This window comes from Chiroxiphia lanceolata, chromosome 3 (assembly GCF_009829145.1).
Source record: "Chiroxiphia lanceolata isolate bChiLan1 chromosome 3, bChiLan1.pri, whole genome shotgun sequence".
NCBI lineage: Eukaryota > Metazoa > Chordata > Aves > Passeriformes > Pipridae > Chiroxiphia > Chiroxiphia lanceolata.
Window position 1 is genome coordinate 21242959 of NC_045639.1, and position 18322 is coordinate 21261280.

Genomic DNA, 18322 nt, shown 5'->3' on the forward strand with positions numbered 1-18322 from the left:
TTGTTGGATTGTATCTGCTCCCAAATCACACACAGGGACAGTTTCACAAAGGTGTAGAAGGAGGGTTTGATATACAATTTAAGAGCTGAATTCAAGTAATGTGGATGCATTTTTCTGTTACTGGTTGAGTAGCCTGGTACATAAGAGTAATGTCAGACAAAATAACTTTGCTTCTGCAGGATTCTGTATGTAGAATGTGTAAAACATGGTTCTTCTTGCATGATAAGAAGTTTTGCCTTCATTGCTCTATATAAAACGGGGTCTTGGGCTTATGTAAACTTCAGTGAAATCCAAAATAAATCCATCAGGCTTCATGAAACCATTCTACCTTCACACTACTGTAGTCTGTCCACGCGGTCTGGTGCTATGGCATGGTGTAATCCACGTGGAATTTGAGCAATAAGGAACTAGGCTACAGGGCAGGGTTATAAAGAGTTTTACAAAACTGCCCCCCCCCCCCCCAAAACCTCAGAAAATAAGTTTATCATATGTTACCAGCAGAATACCTGAAAACACCCTTTGTGCCACTCTATGAACACCAAAATAATGGAATTGCTTAGACTTGTACCATAAGTGAATCAGAGATTGTTTATAGGAATCCAAAATTAGAGGAAAATCCAGATCACTCATCCGTGGTAAAATGCCATGTGAACGTGACTGAAATGTACTGCATACACACGTGTTAGAGCACATCATAGAAATATGGGATATTTGAAAACCGGTTTCAGATTTAATAACGTTTCAGTTTTAACTGTTCATTTAAAAGTTGAATAAAAATGTGTAAATCCAAAGAGTTTCCCTTAAAAAATTAATTAAAATATTGATTTTCCAGGGGTTTTGTAATTCCATCTTATCTAAGTTTCATAGAGGACTAAGATGTGAATATTCAATCTGCTACCTGTGACAATGCCTTACTTAACTTAAAATATTTTTAACAGTTATATACTGTTTAATCTCATTCTCATACCTGTGATCTTAGACTTGTGTGATTCTGCTGTTGTTTGTAATAGAGAATTTCAATTGACTTCGCTGTGAGAGCTCTCCATGGAATGATGAATAGTAGTAATAATATTAATCATTTATATAGCACTTTGTATGTTCGAAATACAGGATAATCTTTAAATGAGCTCAGCTTTGCTCTCAGACATGTGAGTGAACTCTTCATTGGTTTGAAAAAATTGTTACTTTATATAAATTTTTTTTTTTATTTTATAGTCTTACTCGGTATTTTGGAAAGGGTTTCTTTATTTTTGTAGGGCAGAATATTGTCTTATCTTAAGTTTGAGATCTTAAAAGGTTTGCAAAGGACATGTGGGTTACTGTGGTGTCCTCTGATGATTTCAACTGATAAACTGAATACTTCAAATCCTTTATCTTTGAACGAGCTGCGGGCCATGCTGGAAAGCATGTGTTACTGCCGATGACTATTTCTTATGTATGTAATGGAGTTAGCTTACAAACTCCTAAGGTAAGCATTTTTCTAGTGAATTCAAAAATTTTTACCGGTGTATCATAGGCATAAGAATTAACACTAACATTTGGGATTTGCAGTTATCATCCAACTCTTCTAGAACATAAGTAGTTTCTGAGAGCTGGCTTCTGTTTGCAGTATGTAGCAGTCATGTTGCAGTATGTTGCAGCTGCATGGTCGCTTCATGTATTGGTTTGTTTATTTTCCAAGATTTACAAGTACCATGAACTGTTGCCAAAAGCAGGAGAAATAATGAATAATATTTTTTCTCCCTAATAGCCAAAATGAGGGGGTGTGTGTGTGTGTGCGTGTGTGTGTGTGTGTGTGTGTTATTGGTATAAATAGCAACTCTTCTTTTGAGTAGAAATAAGACTTAGTTCATAAAGACAGTGAATTGTAGCAGATGCAAGGGCTAACATTTGTTCTTCCCCCCCCTTCTTGTTTTTTTCATAACAGATAATGCTAATTATTCTATGGTAAATGATACTCGGATGTTCTGCAGCAGCAAGAAATTCAACGTATGGGTACCCATTAAAGGCCTGATTCCATTTTCTAACTACACAGTACAAGTGAATGCATCCAACAGCCAGGGCAGCTTGATAAGTGATGCTATAACAATTGTCATGCCTCCAGGAGGTAAGTATGAAAAAGTGCTTTTTCTGTGCATGTAACAATTACACAAACACTCTGTTGAACAAAACGTTATTTATTATCTCAACTGAGGACTGGAATTTCAGAAGAATATGTTTGCATTAGGAGTTCTTACTAACAAAATTGTTCTTTTCAGCTTCTAATTTGTCACACTGTTCACTTTAAGAACTAGAGAATGAAAACAGTTGTATAGTTAACATATTATGAAGGTGAGAGGTGTGTTATGTACTTCATTTTTTTTCTGTGAATGGTGGTGTATTCTATCATGGACAGCTAATCTAGTCCAAGAATATAGAGAGACTCACCTGCATTTTGTAACCTGTTTTAGAATAGAAGTTGAAAGTGCTGACAAGGAGCACTTACTGGATAGACTTAGAGAATTTGTTTAATAATAGTAATATAAACCATTGGCAATATATTGAACCCAAATCCACAAAGTAATTTAGTTGTGAGAAAGTAAATTACAATGTGCTGATTTACAGTGAATGAGGCTCTAAACCACTCTGGATATTATCTCCATAACAATTTGAAATAAGAGAATTGAGCAAATATGTTGGTTGGTTTTTTTTTTTGTCAAGAAAGCTTACCTTTATAGCTGGTGTAGGTGTGTCCCTTTTGCATTCCCTTTTCATGGCCATCCTCAAGAATTAGCTTTTGTTGAATAAATGCCAATGGAAACAATTAATTTAAGACAGTTTTGAATTCTAATGGGAGAGCCCAAACAATCTTGATCTTGAGACATGTATAGGTGTTGCTGTTGAGTAAGAATAGTGTAAAGTGACATATACACCATTTTAAAGTAAAAGAAAAACAAAAACAAAGAAAAGAGAAATGCCATAAACCTTACAGCTCAAAAGTACAGTTAAACTTGAAACGGTTTGCTTGCAAGCAGATGAATTAGGTTTGGGTCCAAACCAGCAGAAAGACTTCAGGAAAGTGAGTAAATACAATACAGAGTTTGTATGACAGATTACTGAGAAATAAGGAAAAGGTCAATTTTCAGAGCATTTTATACTTTTCCAATTTTATTGTCAAGTTGCACCTAATATTAACAAACATTCTTTGTTATATAATAATAAAACTGCATCTGAGTTTCACTGCTCATTTAAGACTGAGCAGTAAGACAATGTTATTTCTAGTTCCGGTGCCACATTTTAATTTTGCATAGCAAAATCTGGTAGTGAAAATTTTACCAAATGACAAAGTAAAGGATCTTTAAAGATAAGCAAGGATGTGCACAGGTTTATGACAGCCATTAAGATAGACTTTCTTTCATCATTAGATTGTTGTTGATTACAATTAGAAAACTTATAGCTTTGAAATTATCTTTTTTATGACCTTGTGGTAGTTTAAAAGCAATACCTCATTGGTTAAATAGGTTTTAGTTCATGCTTCCTTTTAGTTAATGATCTGAAAACATATTATCCTGATTTACACATAAAATCATGCTGAAAAGCATGTGGCATTCACTAGGATATGTGTGTTTAAGTAGAATTAAATTAGCAGTGAGAGTTATTAAAGAAATCTTCCATACTATTGTCCAGTGGACTGTGATCTGTAGTGAAATGAATAATAAATGAAGCAGGGCATATGCGAGAAGTACTCTCTCACACACACTGTATTCTTGCTATATGTGCACACACATACAGACACGCATGTGTATATCTAGGACAAGGTATGTTTGCTTTGCTATGATATTTATTACAATGACTTTTTCAATGCTATACAATTCCATTGTATGGTAAATTATGAGTATAACGGTAATTTTACAGTGGACTGTATTCACTGCCTTCGCAGTTTGTAAATTATTAAATAAAATCTAGGTGCCACTAAAATAAGAAGAAATTTTATTTTTTACTTCAGTGGCCAAGATTTCACTTAGAAATTTTGTTTTATCAAAGAGTAAGAGAGGTCTCCTTAGGTACAAAATCATAACCTTTTAATGAGTGTGAACATGCAGCATTCTCTTTTCAAGGATAAGAAAAAAAATGCTGTTTCAGAAATTTGCGTTGTGGGGTGTACTTCATGGAGCTTGATGGAAGATTGTATAAAAAAAAGAGTGATAGATGACAAAGGATTATTCCATTTTGAAGTTACTGCTGATCACTGTTTTACAATTGTGATATAATTTTTTTTTTCCAACATGCATTTCTTTTTTCTTTTTTTTTTTTAAATTTAAGACATATTGCATATATGTCTTAATGTAAAGCACGCCAAATCCTTAGTGTTACCTGACTGAATGTATCTTAATTTCTTATCAATCTTATTTGCCATGCTTTAAGTCAATACTTGAAAAAACCTATTAGAAATAGGGAATTTATTTTATCTAAGCTCTTGACTAAAATTGCAATGCAGGTTCAAGAGTTCTTGGAAAGACTAAAAAAATAAAAACTGAATCCAAATGTTAATCCATAAATATGAAACTTTCTTTTGACCCTTACCCTGTAGTGGTCTGGAGTTACTAATGGGGTTAGGATTTCAACTCTTAATGGGACTTGGTGCATTAGTGTTTGGTATGCATGGAATTCAGCATTCAGTTTAATAAGTGGTTGACATTGGTGATGTCCCTTAATTTGCTTAAATCTAATTGGCTCTTTTATCAGTCAAACCTGTATGGATTGGCAATTGATCAGAAAGGGTCAGCCATGACTGTGCATGTACTTAAATGCTGGAACTACCAGTTAAAGTCACTGTTGCATAATAAGAAGCTGAAACCATGAGAACAAATGATCTTCAGAGTCGGAAGGCAAAAGAAAGCAGAGAAGTTTTTCAGGATGTTCAAGTTCAGAACAAAGGCATTATGGAGTATATAAATTTTAAATACACTGCTTTTTGCCTCAAGACTTAAAGCTTTTTTTTCCAGATGAACTGAAATCTTGTCTGAAACTGTCTTTGTTACATCAAAGAACTGCATGGAAAGCTAAAAGAGATGGAAGAAGCATAAAAGGGCATAGTTTAAAATGATTAGTGACAAATTTCATACCGCAGAGGTAGAAGTAAATTTTTTTGAGTTTTACGTTTTTTTGAAAAGGAATAAATTTGCTCCATTTATCTTGTCCTAAACTGCTTTGGTGGAAGTTGTAAAAAAATAGTATAGTAGTCAGTGCTTCACATTAATTTGAAGATACCAAGCAGTAAAAAATCTGGAAAACAAATTTCTTTAGAATTAATTTAATTAGGTAAATGAATTGAAGTGATGCAGAGGATATAAAACTGCAAAATTCTGGGAGAAAATCTTCTGCATGGCATTCTTGGCTTTACATTTTTCTTCTCAATGAGTGCTATTTCTGATGACGTGGCAGATATAAGATCCCATTATTTTAGGATTGCTTTGTAATAAGGGATGGTAAACTAGCAGAAAATAAATTTGCAATCACTGCTGATAATACTCCAGTTAAATCCATTTGTTCCCTTCCTCTGACCATCAAAGCCCTATTATGGAGGGGAATGAGAGGTCCTCTGTGCAGAAAGGAGAAAGATTATGTTGAAATAGGGGCGAAGAGAGATAGCAGAGAAAGACTGGCTGCTGCTCAGATGGGAAGCAGGAAGGTGAGGTTCAATCATCACCTACAAAGAACAGAAAAGGACTGGATTCCCAAGTCATAATAAGAGATATGAAGATTGTCATGGATGCTAATTCTGTATTGCATTGCAGAGTTGTCTCTATGTGGGTTCTTGGTGCTGACTCATTAACTTGGTGCTGACTCATCTACAGAGCAGAACCTCAAAGAATTGGTTTATATTTCCTATGTAAAACATAAAAGGGAAGATACTCTGAAAAAAAATTGCCTAAGCAGTGAAGTACTTCTTTAAACTCTTATATACTCTGTTTGTAATTTGCACAACACAGGAATATTTAGCAGTGAAAGATGTTAGATTTTGCTTTGGACTCTTAAGCACCTGCCCTTTTCTGGCCACTTATTTGTGTATGGAATACAGTGTGCCTCTCCTATAAGCTTGGGCTTATTCTCAGCAGCCAAAATTGAGCCTATGTACCTGTAGTTGCTGATATTCATTCAATATCTACAGGAGATGGTGTCCTGCAACCAGGGAATTTCAGCCACTCTTAATTTAGATATCAACACCTCTGAGACTGGATGTTGAACGTCATCATAGGATCCCTGATCTAATCATGTAAACGAGTAGGAATCTCATCATACAACTTATATTTGCACCTGAAAGAATTTGTTCATGCAAGTGGGTCACTAAAGCCAACAGGCCTCCTTAGAGGAATTCAGTAAAGACAGCAAGCTGATGTTAGGTCAGAATTACTTAGGAAAAAAGATCAAACCTGAATATACTAGATTTTTCCCTGTGAGATAGATTTGTTTTTCCATTTTGCTTAGTATTACATTGAGAGTCACATCATAAAACTTTTTTTGAAAGAATTTCCTTTAAATCAAATTTCAGCCTTTTGGATACATCAGTTGTTATTCTGTCTTCTCCTTCTTTTTCTCTCTCTCTTTTCTCTCTCTTCTTTCTCTCTTTTCTTTCTCTCTCTCTGTCTCTCTCCTCTCTCTTCTCTCTCTCTTCTTTTTCTCTTCTTTGCCTTTCCTTCTTTCCTCCAGGATTCTTTTCCAACAGGATTCTTTTTGTTCTATGTCTTCTGTTTCTTTTTCATTTTTCTTCTCTTACATTCTCTTATATCACTTCATGTGAATTTGAAAAGAAAAATTAAAAGTAGTTTTTTAAAAAAGCTCATTGTGAAAAAAATCACATTTAAAATATTCCAAATTCTCAAACATTTGTATGATATCTATCCAACTTCAGAATAATATAATCTCTGATTTTGATGAAGAGCAGGAAATGTTTTAAACAAAGTTCTTAAATGAAAAGTTGTGGCCATTTCTTTTCTAGAGGCAGTTTAAGGAGAGAGCAGGATAGAGCAGGGAGGAGGAAAGAGCTCTCCTACATCTCTCATCGATGACCTAGCTAATTAAATAGTGTCAGTGGCAAGCTGTGTATTGTCCATTCCAGTTCCTTTTGCCCAGAAAGATGATTTCATGGGGATATAAGGGTAGGATTGCAAAAGTGTTTGTGTGGAAAATTGGGAGTTGTTCTAATGAAACAATACTTCTTCTCTAACCTCTGCAGTATTGAACTGATTGTCATTTTCATTAGTGCTACTTTCTTCTTTTATTCCCCTCTCCCAGGCTGTTCAGCACATCTTTCAGTGAGTTCATACTGTGTCTATTCTTGGTTTTGGGTGGGTGTTCTGGATGGCAAGAGATGAGAGAAGTAAGTCTCATTCCTGAACAGTTGTGTCTTCAGACTCTAGCAATGGGAGGCACAGAGCTGCCCTCTTTACTACTCACTTCCCTAAATTGTAGCCAGCTGGGGCTCAGCCTAACCCCACACATCATAAAGGACCACCTCAAGGTTGCTTTAAATTGAGGCTTAATGTAAGTCCCTACTCATGAAACTGTGGAGTTTTTCCAGCAGGCAGTGACACTCCAACTATGTCCTTCTCTTCTGATTACCTCTTTCCCTTTGCCTCCATACCCTGTGCTTTTGGGGCTGGGCAGATCTCCTATACTCTGGGAGTATATATGCTATACTCCCATACTATGGGAGTATACAGCTATGCTGTTTCCATACTGCAGAAATATGGCTCTTGTATTTATAAGCTTTTAGAATGCTTTCTTTCTTCTGGAGCTGCATGAAACAGTTGGGACACGAAGATCAAAACAGCAATTTTAGTTGCCTAGGAGAACATGGATGTTTTTCTTGCTTAGGGAGAGCCAGATGAGAAAGGGAAAACTGCACAACAGCTGAAATAGCTAATTGATCATCTATAAGCAGGGAATTAACCTCATTGTAGAGGTCTCACTATAGGTCTTTCCAAAACCTTAGCCTAAGCATGAGATCCAGGTTGTACTTAAGATCTCTTGGAAGAAATCTGTGGTAGAGGAGATTTCCCGCTGCAAAACTACAGCTTACTTATACTTCTGAAAAACAGAAGAATATATAAAAGTCAGGAAAATGGGTCATTGTGAAACTTAGCAGTAGATCATTATTTAAAATTACTACCTTCAATCACATTAACCTGTTTTAGACCGATTTCAATTTTACACAAAAAAGGACACAATTTAGATGAAATATGCAATTTTTATATAATTTCAAGCATGTCTATGCTTGGGTTTTTTTTTTTTGTTTTGTTTTTTTATTCTGTGTAAATCTGAACTAGACTTTTCAGTACTGTAATTAAAGTCAACATCATTTGTGTGGCAAGTTAGGTTCTTCTGTGGAAGGAATTCTACAGTAAAATGACATTGAAATTCCTGCTGAAAATCTGCAGAAGACATCTGAAAAATTGCACTACGAATTTTCTCTTTAGAACCATTTTCCAGATATATGTAAGTACTAGGAATTGGATCAATTTTTATGTTACTTTACTACTATGATTTGCACTGCTTTTCTAAAAAGCTCACTTTTTAATATCTTTTATTTCTGACAACTCCTACCCCTACAGTTTGCGGAATAAAATGGCATTTTCATTAACTGTCAGCAAAGGCAAATGTCTGTGAGCTGTTTGTTTGTTGGTTGGGGGTTTTTTGGCATGTCATTCTGTGTTTTCTGCACTTGAAGCATCTAGATTATGGAAGTTAGCCTGGTCATCATAAAGCACTTGAGTAAAGTGACAAGGTTTGAAGGTTTGAGCCACTTTACACCATTGAGGAAGCTTTGAAGTTCCTCTGCTTGCAAAGAACTCTGTATGCCTCCAGCAAAGTTCTGTCACCCTGTTACATTTTCATCACCTTTCCATATTAGGAAAAAAAAAAAAAAAAGCTTAAGTGGGGGAAAATGAAGATTCTTTTAAGATCTTGCTGAGGCTGAAATGTAGACAGAATCAAATCACTGTTTTTTTCCCATCTTTAGCTGGGGACAAAACCAGAGATGATCTTTCTTATACATGACAGCCATAAAAGTGCTTTTGTTTTTTTTGCTGATTCTATTTACAGTTAAAAATTAGTCTCTGGGATTTTTCTGTGTTGTTTTAAAAAAGATCTGAAATTGAATTTTAAAAATCTGAAATTTTATATCTGAATTCTTGAAACCCTTTGCAGAATTAAAATATTTTTCCTTCATATAGTTAATTATTTGTTCTGGTAGTGTTTTGAGTTTTACTTTTTCCTTACTTTTTCTTAGTATAGCATTCCTCAGTCTGTTACATCCATGCAGTTATCTTTAGGCTAGTTGACTGAATACCTAAGGAGAAATAAGTTTCTCTATAAAGACAGAAAGGGAGAGAAAATAGAAGTTGAGTGAGAATCAGTCATTAGAGTCAGCACTTCTCCTCTGGTGTCCTGATAATGCAATGTTGTATGCTACCCTCTCTTTTATGGCAAAAGCAACTATAAGAGTCTATAGGCCTTAGTGATTCTTGACATTTGACAGCTTTGTCCTAACTGTTCTTTTCTTTCTGAACATTTTTTTGTGTCTACACACATCTGCAGATGCACACACACAAATAGATATATATTAGTATATGCATGTTCATGTATACATGATCTTTTTCTGTCTTTTTTTAATCTTTGAATCTCTATGGAGATCATATTTATTCCCCTGACAAAGAAATACTGTACTCTTAGATTAATTCCAGGTGAGTAAAATGAGAAAGGGAATTAATGTATTTCATGTTACAGTGGGATACACCCAGTATTGAATTATATTAATCCTTACTATTTGTATCCTGACCTATTTCCTGTTCTGATTTTTACAAATATTTTCTAATTCAGATTTTCAGTAGGCTTCTGAAGTGATTGAAGATTGTTATTCCCATTCTACAGATAATGAGAGGCGTGTGTTAGCAACAGAAGGTAAAAGAAAATGTTGTATTCCTTCTCATGCTGAAAAGTGTAATATACATGTCACAAGGTTTGTCAGCCTTTCTTCTTGTCCCTTAGCTTAGGCTGGGGGATTGCTTCTCAGTGAAAGGTGTCACCATAGTTGAATGCAGCCAGTGTGTACAGAGAAAACGCATGAATCCAGGTTGACTGATTTTAGACTATCTACACATCTCTGATAGCACATATATAAAGAAGGGAAGTTGAATGAGTGAAGAGATGGCATTATATAAAGAAAGAATATATTTTCCTCTATTTTTCGTTCCATTGAAGTTGTGAGTGCTCTTACATACTAAGCAGCCTATATGAGAGGGTTATTTGTAAGAAAGTGATACTGTTCTCCAAAATATTGAACTGATGGTTGTAAACTGAATTAATCAGCTGCAGATTTTCTGTGTTGAAGATTTAGCCCTTTCAGTCTATGTTTCAAAAACCAACAAAGGCGAGGAAGTTTTCCCTGGCTCTTTATTTTTGTCAAAGTCTTGAAGCAAATCTGTATTTTAGAGAGTAAGTATTGCCAAGGTATTTACCTCAAGCTATGGTGGATAGTATGTGTAGATTAGGATAACTGCTCTGACATGTCTTGTGGCACATAAGGCAAAACACAGTCAGCCTTGTTTGGGTTTGAGTAACATATGACGGTGTTACTAAGACTTTTAATCAATTAGGCTGCCTGATTTTGAACAAGACCACAGTAGTCAAGGTCTTTTCAGTAAAAATACTTGAGAACAGATAATTCACTGTTTATATTGACATACTTCCCCCAATTCCAGTAGATTTATGTGTTCCTCAGCATTATCTGAGGAAATGAAGTCCAGGGTTAATTCGTATAAATGGTTTATTTGTTAAAAGTATCTAGAACAGGACACTAACTGATGAGTAACTGTATGAACATTTCTATGTGGATAGCTCAGCTATAAAAGTTTGTAATCTTTTTACTCTGTTCATCAAATTAACCATATATTTTGCACAGATTATTTCCAGGGGGAATAGTCTTGTCTGAATTGCTTTTTATTCACCTTAAATATTAAATATTTTGCTTCAGCATATAGCACTGGATCATATTTCTGTCAATTGCAATGCCAAATTTGTTGGGGGACCGATTCATAAAACCAGTTAGGGATTTTTGCCACAGTTAGGTGGAATGGAGGTGTCACTTTTCATATTCTTTCATAGCTTATCTCAGTGTTAGAGCACTGATTGAAAAAAAAAGGAGATCTGGATTATTCATCCTAAAATGGCTAACATTCCTGTCTCCCAGTTGCTGGGCAATGTGCTAATCTCTGAGTTCATAAGCAAGGAATGCAGAATACTGTCCATCTATCTTGTTGGAACTCTACTACCCTGTGTGTGTGTGTGTGTGTGTGTGTGTGTGTGTGTGTGTGTGTGTGTGTGTGTGTGTGTGTGTAGAAGTCTTATTTATTGGGAGAAAAGACAGAGCAGGTACTATTGTAACCCAGGGCTAATGACACTTCCCAAATTGGGGTGAGGCACTGTATGTGTCAGTGGCAAAGAGGGCAAGAGGAGCAGGTGCTGAATTCTGGACATTCTTGGATCTGGATGTAGTCAGCATGAGCATCAGAATGTGATCTATTGCTATTTTCTAATACAGCTTAATTTATTGATACTGCAGCTGTTGAACGAGACTGTAACATGAAGTGACAGCCGTAGCATTGCAGTTGGCAATTCTGAGAAGTGATAAGAATTCTTGTTTACTCTGTAAATGTAATAGTTCAGATTTGTTTCCTTCGGCCTCATGTGTTACATAACAGAATAATACACAGTGTTTTGTTATTATTTTCCTAATTATAACAGTTTTATTTCCAGAACTAATTTTGATTCTTCTGTTTTCCATTGTGCAGATTACCCACCCAGAGAGTTTTGCATGTTGATCAACAGCAAGATTTGGTTATATAAAAAAACCTCTCTATACTGGTAATGATGACAGATATAATTAAATTAATTCTCTGCCATCTCTTTTGATGCACACAGATTTTCCCCATTAATACTGATGGAGTCACAAGCACATGTTGGGGTGGGTGGGAGAAAGCCCCCGAATGTTGTATTTTGCTCTTTGTGGAGCTGACTATATCACTTTATGTTTAAATGTAAGGAAAGCTGCTGACAGTTTTGATATATTAAATTATAACTGAGAACTAATTCAAGGATCAAAGATGCTCTTTGGGAGACATCACTTTACTGGTAGGAAAAATCATTACCTTTTTTCCCAGTCTCATGTATTTGTACTGTATGTCTTGGAAATATCATTCCCTACCGTTTCTGAATCTTGATGTTTAATTTAACGCAAAGGTCTTTGAGCAGCACAGTGGGAGGGGGGCTTTTGCTAGTAAAGCGTCGTAGAAGGAAATTGAAAGGTACGTGTTTTTTCTCATTTATCAAAGAAGTGCAAAAATCTAAACTGACATTTTATATCAAATGAATTATGAACTGTGTACTTTGTACCTAAGGGAACAACAACTAAATTAGACTTTTGTTAAAGAGAGAGAGAGAGAGAGAGAGGAAAAAATAGGCTTTTAATAAACTATACAGTCATTTTTGGTATTTTGTCTGAACCTGACATATGCTGTTCTTTGCAGAAGAAAACGAGAGAGTATAGGCTACTTCAAAGTCTATATGCTTTGAATGCCTCAGAGTGAATTGAGAAGCAGGTTAAGATGACACATAAACCAGAGTTTCTACTTAATAAGTATTGTTGCTTTGATATTTCTGTTTTCAGCCTTGTCCAACTCAGATGAACAGGAGAAGGTAATATGCTTTTTAATAGCTTGAAGATTGGAGCAAAGTAGTATATGATTTTTTGCTTTTTTTTAAAAAAAAAACCCACTTCCATTTGTGAGACTATGGTTGCTACTGAAAAAGACTTCCAGGAAGCAAAATATTAGAAGACTTTGATTGAACTTTAAGAAGTAAATTTTCAAAGAATTATGTACTTGATATTTTAAGGGTATGACTTCTGCTGTCTTTAGGTGAACAACATTTCTTGCAAGCAAAGATGAGACTCCTAGTCTGTAAAGTTAGAGTTGGTAACATTTATGAGATTTTGTACATTACAAATTTCTGAATTTCCTTCATGACTTTCAGGGGGAATATATTTATATCTGTGCATTGACATAGAAGACACTTTCATATTGTTGTGATAAGCACCTACACCTTAGAGAAAATGGGAAATGAGAACGTAAAATTCCATGGTTTCTTTGACAACATATTCCCTAGTGCACTCTTACGGTGCCTTTTGATAGACATGAACAAAACATCCAAGAACTAGTTGCTTTTCTCATATGTCACATACATACATTTCATAACAATATATTTCAGAAGATTAGCTAAGTTAGAATAAACAAAAACTTTCAGAAACTTCATTTCAAAATGACATGTAAGTGCCATTGGAAATGTGGTGTGTATATGCACCTTTTTCTGTAACAGAAAGAGAAGAAGAAGAGGTGGCAGCTTGAAGGGTTGCAGTGGTTTGGCAAAGCTATGACAAAGAGCTGATCCCTTCAGACATGCCAGAGAGTCAGACCTTCTGCTCGTGCTGTCTGTGGGGGACATGGGAGGGATGGGGACAACAACCATAGGTGGGAAGAATAACTCCTTTCTTAACACCTCCCCTATAAAACGACATTGACAATGAGACAAAGTTTTTTTTCTGATTACCATGTATGGCATAAAGAAGTTAATTAGTAGCTGTGAACAAAAGCCGACTCTGTGTTGCCTTGATTACTAGGAACAGAAACTTTGAGAGAACCTCTTTTCTTTCTGCAAGTAAGAAAAGAATTTGAAGGGGGGGAAAGTCTGTTATGGCCACAGTTGTTTAAAGGCCAAAAGATAGTCCAGTGACCTGGATCTCACAGATACCTGTAGGATATTCAAGATATAATAAGACTGCCCCACCCAGTGTGCATGGTGGCACCCTAACACAAGCTAATCTATCATCTTGTCAGATCCATTTTCTATTTATGGGCATCTCAAGCTTGGTTTCCATTAGAAATGGTAGTATTTCACACTATCCATTGTGTACTCCGAGAAATTTATGGATTAAAAATAATATAGGTAATCTTTTTGCAGATCTAATTTATTTGTAAGTCTGTATTTTTCTCCAGTCTGTACATACAGAAATATATAAACTGATGCTTCTGTCAAAATGCAAATCAACTGGTAAAACTTGAGTTTTCTACCACCAGGGTAGCCTGTTCTTTAACAGTTCTCTGGCACATTCATCATGCAGGAGTGCACATCATGCTATTACTTGAACCAGGAGACTTCTTATTTAATGAGAACATTCACATCTTTTCTAAGTGTCTCACTTTCTTTAGCATTCAGTTAAGGTTGCTGTATTTTCTTACTTTCTTTTGCCACGCTGGGTGGAGATATAGAATTATTTAGGCAGGAAAAGACCTTTAAGGTCATCAAGACCAACCTTTATCCTAACACTACCTAGTCCACCACTAATCCGTGTCCCTATGCACCACTTCTATACATCTTTTAGATACCTCCAGGGACAGTGACTTCACTGCTTCCCTGGGCAGCCTGTTCCAGTTCTTGAAAACCTTATATAGCAAACAATATTTGCAGAGGCCATGTCCACTTGTTCAAGTAGAATGCTGCTTTATGGTTTTGAGTATCATGTTAACTTTTAGCTTTCAGTCATAAAATAAATCAATATTAAAAATTAATTTTCAACAAATTATATTTCAGACTGATACATATGCTTCTTGTAACATCACCATCTCTGTACCTTTTTCTTTTATCTTTCTTCATCTTCTATGATGTTAGGGTCCCCTCTTTTGAACTATTAGACTGAAAAAGAGTTGATTGGAAAATCAGCTTATGCATCTTCTTTCCTTAAAATCATGTTATCTCATTTCTGTTAAACAATTGTTTAGTCTGATGTAGATTTGAAAACTTTGTTGCAGAAATTTAATCCCATTGCTCTATGTCTTGTTTCCCAGGATTCTCTTTGTCGTTGCAAAACTTCTGTGAAGCTGAAGATTCCTATATGCCTATCACTTTTCTATTGTTCTTTAAACTAATGTTCTTCAAGTTAGGTTTAAACTTTCTTCCCTGGTCTTTTCCTGACCTGAATAATAAATTTTTTTTGGTTGCTTTTTGGAAGCCTTTGGATTTCCAGAACTATCTAAGAACTCTTTAGTTTCAAACAAGAAGTAAAAAGTTTAAAAGCCAGCCTGCAGTTCTCTGAAGTTGTACCAACATTTAGAGAGAAATTTTAATTTAGCTGAGAGTCTCCTCACTAGCAATCTACAAGACTCTCACCAGAGATGTTTCCATCGGTGTAGAAGCTACCATACCTACCTCTGGTCATAGCTCTCTGATGCCAGATATTAGGGAAGCTGTAAGATTTTGAAGGTGCTGTCAGATTTCACCATCTTCCTTTAAAAAAAAAACAAACAAACAAAAAAAAGCCCCAAACCCCAAACAACCAGCTACAAAAAACGCCATCAATAATAATAATTAAAAAAACAAACCCCAAAATCCTCCTGAAATTAATCTCTAAAACTGCTTCTTGCAGGAAGCTGAAGCTGTTGCATGAAGATAGACAGGATCTTGTTCCCTCTGCTCTTGCCACATCTGTCCCCGTAAATAAAAAGAGACAGATCTGGTAGTTTCTCAAAGCTACTTCGCAGAGATATTTAATTTTCCGGTAACCAGACTCACAATTAACCAGCAGGAGCTGTTTGTTTAATTGCGGTTTCTGCCTGATTTTGCAATACCATTCCTTATGTTTTTTCCTCATAGTATTTAAAAAAAAATTAACCTTGTTATATGGCAGTTATTGGCTAGCCATCCTTTTAAACAGTCTGATGAATAATTAGTTTTACTGGGCAGTTATAAATTCTAGCCAATGTCTTTATTACAGATATTAAAATCATTAATCATTCAGCTAATTGCTTATTGGCATTCTTTTGTAGCTTTTAGAGTTTAGTAAAGTTCTTGCTGAGTAAGATGGACAAACTTCTACCTAGCATGAGGAAGGAAGGCAGTTTACTTCTTATGTAGAGGTAAGGTGGCAAATCTATAAGACATTTTTATGGTGTTGACCTCAGTAAAATACAGTACTTAGGAACTGAGCATCTCTTACACATATTTTTACTTGAGACCCAGGCCCAGATTGCAGGTATTGAGGTTGCACATGAAGAAAAGTTCATTAAAAGGGGGGAGTATCTCTGATTTAGTTTTTTTTTTTTTAACTGGAACAGTATTAATGAGGAATAAGTAAGCCTGCTTTGGGATTTCAAAAGACAATTGTCTTAAACTTCAGGTTTACAGGTCATGAAATAAAGCCTAAATTGATTTTTAGGGCCTTACTAAAATCATGCTCTGCAACTTGGAATACCAAATAGTGCAAGTGGAGAAAAATCTGCAGTTAGAGCTTAAATACTCAATTGAGATACAGATAAATTTTAGATTTTTTTTCAAACATCATATTTTTCTCAGTGATATTGTGCCTTACAAATACAAGTAATGTTAAAGATTGGATTTACTCCAAGGTTTATGAAGGCTTTAAGCTACTCCTTTATGTCTCTCTAATTGCTTTTTCTCCACAGCTTCCTTACTTCCCAAGGCAAATGTGCCAGAGAGAGGAAAGCAAGAAGGCCACCATGAACCTTTCACATTTTATATTTCCAAGTGCACGGTTGCATGTTGAAGGGTGTGTTGTCCTTAGTATGTGTATTATTAGATGGAGATATAACTGTAACTGAAAACATCCATCAGTGAAATTATAAAATTAGAAAGAAAATACAAGAATATTCTGTGCATTCTCTAGTCATTGAGAGTGTGAAAAACAACATGGTTGAACATATATATTGAATGAAAAAATCAAAACCCACTGCTTATATTCACAATATGCCAAGAAGGAAAAATAACTGGGAAAAGAGGGTTAAAAACCAGACTGGAGTAAACTTCAATGAACCTGTGAAGATAAGAAACAAAAAAAGCAATCTTCTGCTTTGCCAAGAGATAAAGGTTTATAACTAGCATGCCGTTCTCGTGATGACATATGGCCCAGCATCATGGCCTGTCTTTCACTGAAATAAAACAAAAACACATGCCCATGTTGAGAATTATGGGGAATGCAATGACTGGAATTATTTGGACTGAGCAAACAACTAGATAACAGGCGTACCTGGGAAAATCAGAAGAAACAAATGTCAACGTGCAGAACATATTGCCTTAAAAAGTGCCATAATGAGATGATCTCAGTATGGGCACCTAAAATAGAAAATAAATCAGGAGTATCTGAACAAGCACTACAATGAGATAAAGAAATGGGGTTTGCGAATTGAACCTGGAAAAGAGGAAGAGTAGTCATGACAGAGCGAGACATTCATCTAAAGGCAGTCTGAAACTTTTCCTTGCTGTTATGGCACACACTGTGGAAAGCCTATTTTCCTCTTCTGTAGTTAGATACCTGCAGTTATCATTTGCATCCGTGTGTTTGAAATATATTTTATGCGGTACAAAGGTATCATCTGTGCCAAATAATTTATATATGCAGATGTGTCAAATTTTAGAGTTACATTTACATAGTTCCAAACTCTTCTAGCTGCCTATCTAGAGATATTATGGATACAGTGGGGCAAATATATCTGATCACTGTTAAAAGCAGTGACACTTCAAAATTGGTGTGAGTTTGCACCAATTTAATAGACATGTAATCAAGCTCTACTGGTTTTCTTCTTCTTATGAAAGATTAATAGTGCAGATATTTTTATGACTAAATAATCTAGTATTGTCCTAGTGGTTGTTCACCTTTTTATAGTCCTACTCAGTCATCTACTTTCAGAGAATTTACATTTCAGATAAATCCTCATGATAAATATAATGAATAACTCTCAGAAAAAAATAAGCTTTCACCATGGAATAAAAATTTAAGTACAATCATTTCACACAATGCTTGCTGTCCTAAAATAAGCAAATACTTAAGCTGTTACTGCATATGTTGTTTAAGATAAGGAAATTGAGGCAAGAAGTTGAGGCACTTTTCAAAGGCTGCATAGCACATTAGTGGCAGGGATAGGATCTTTCTTGACCCCTTTGCATGTACCTGAGTATCTGGAAAACAATGTATAATTGTCATCTTGAAACAGCTTTCAGTTTTTATTGTTTTGTGGAACTGTTTATTAATCTTTGATTAGAATTGACATCTGATTAAATATTTTATTCTGCCTTTGTAGTCTTTTCGTATACAAAGCATGACTTTCTGCCCTGCTAAGTGAGAATTTACTGGGCTAGATGTTGATTTAGTAGGTTGCAAGTGGAGTGCTTGCCCCCTGAGGGTCATATTAAAGCTCAAGGGGAGTTTTTTGAGCAA

General features: G+C 35.4%; 1 protein-coding gene across 1 annotated transcript in view; it reads left to right on the forward strand.

Annotated features, from left to right (window-relative positions):
• LOC116783619 (usherin-like) overlaps window positions 1-18322 on the forward strand; it is a 238386-nt gene that overhangs the window by 105041 nt on the left and 115023 nt on the right. The window contains 1 exon segment of the mRNA XM_032681273.1: window positions 1928-2107. Coding sequence (XP_032537164.1) covers window positions 1928-2107 — 180 coding nt within the window.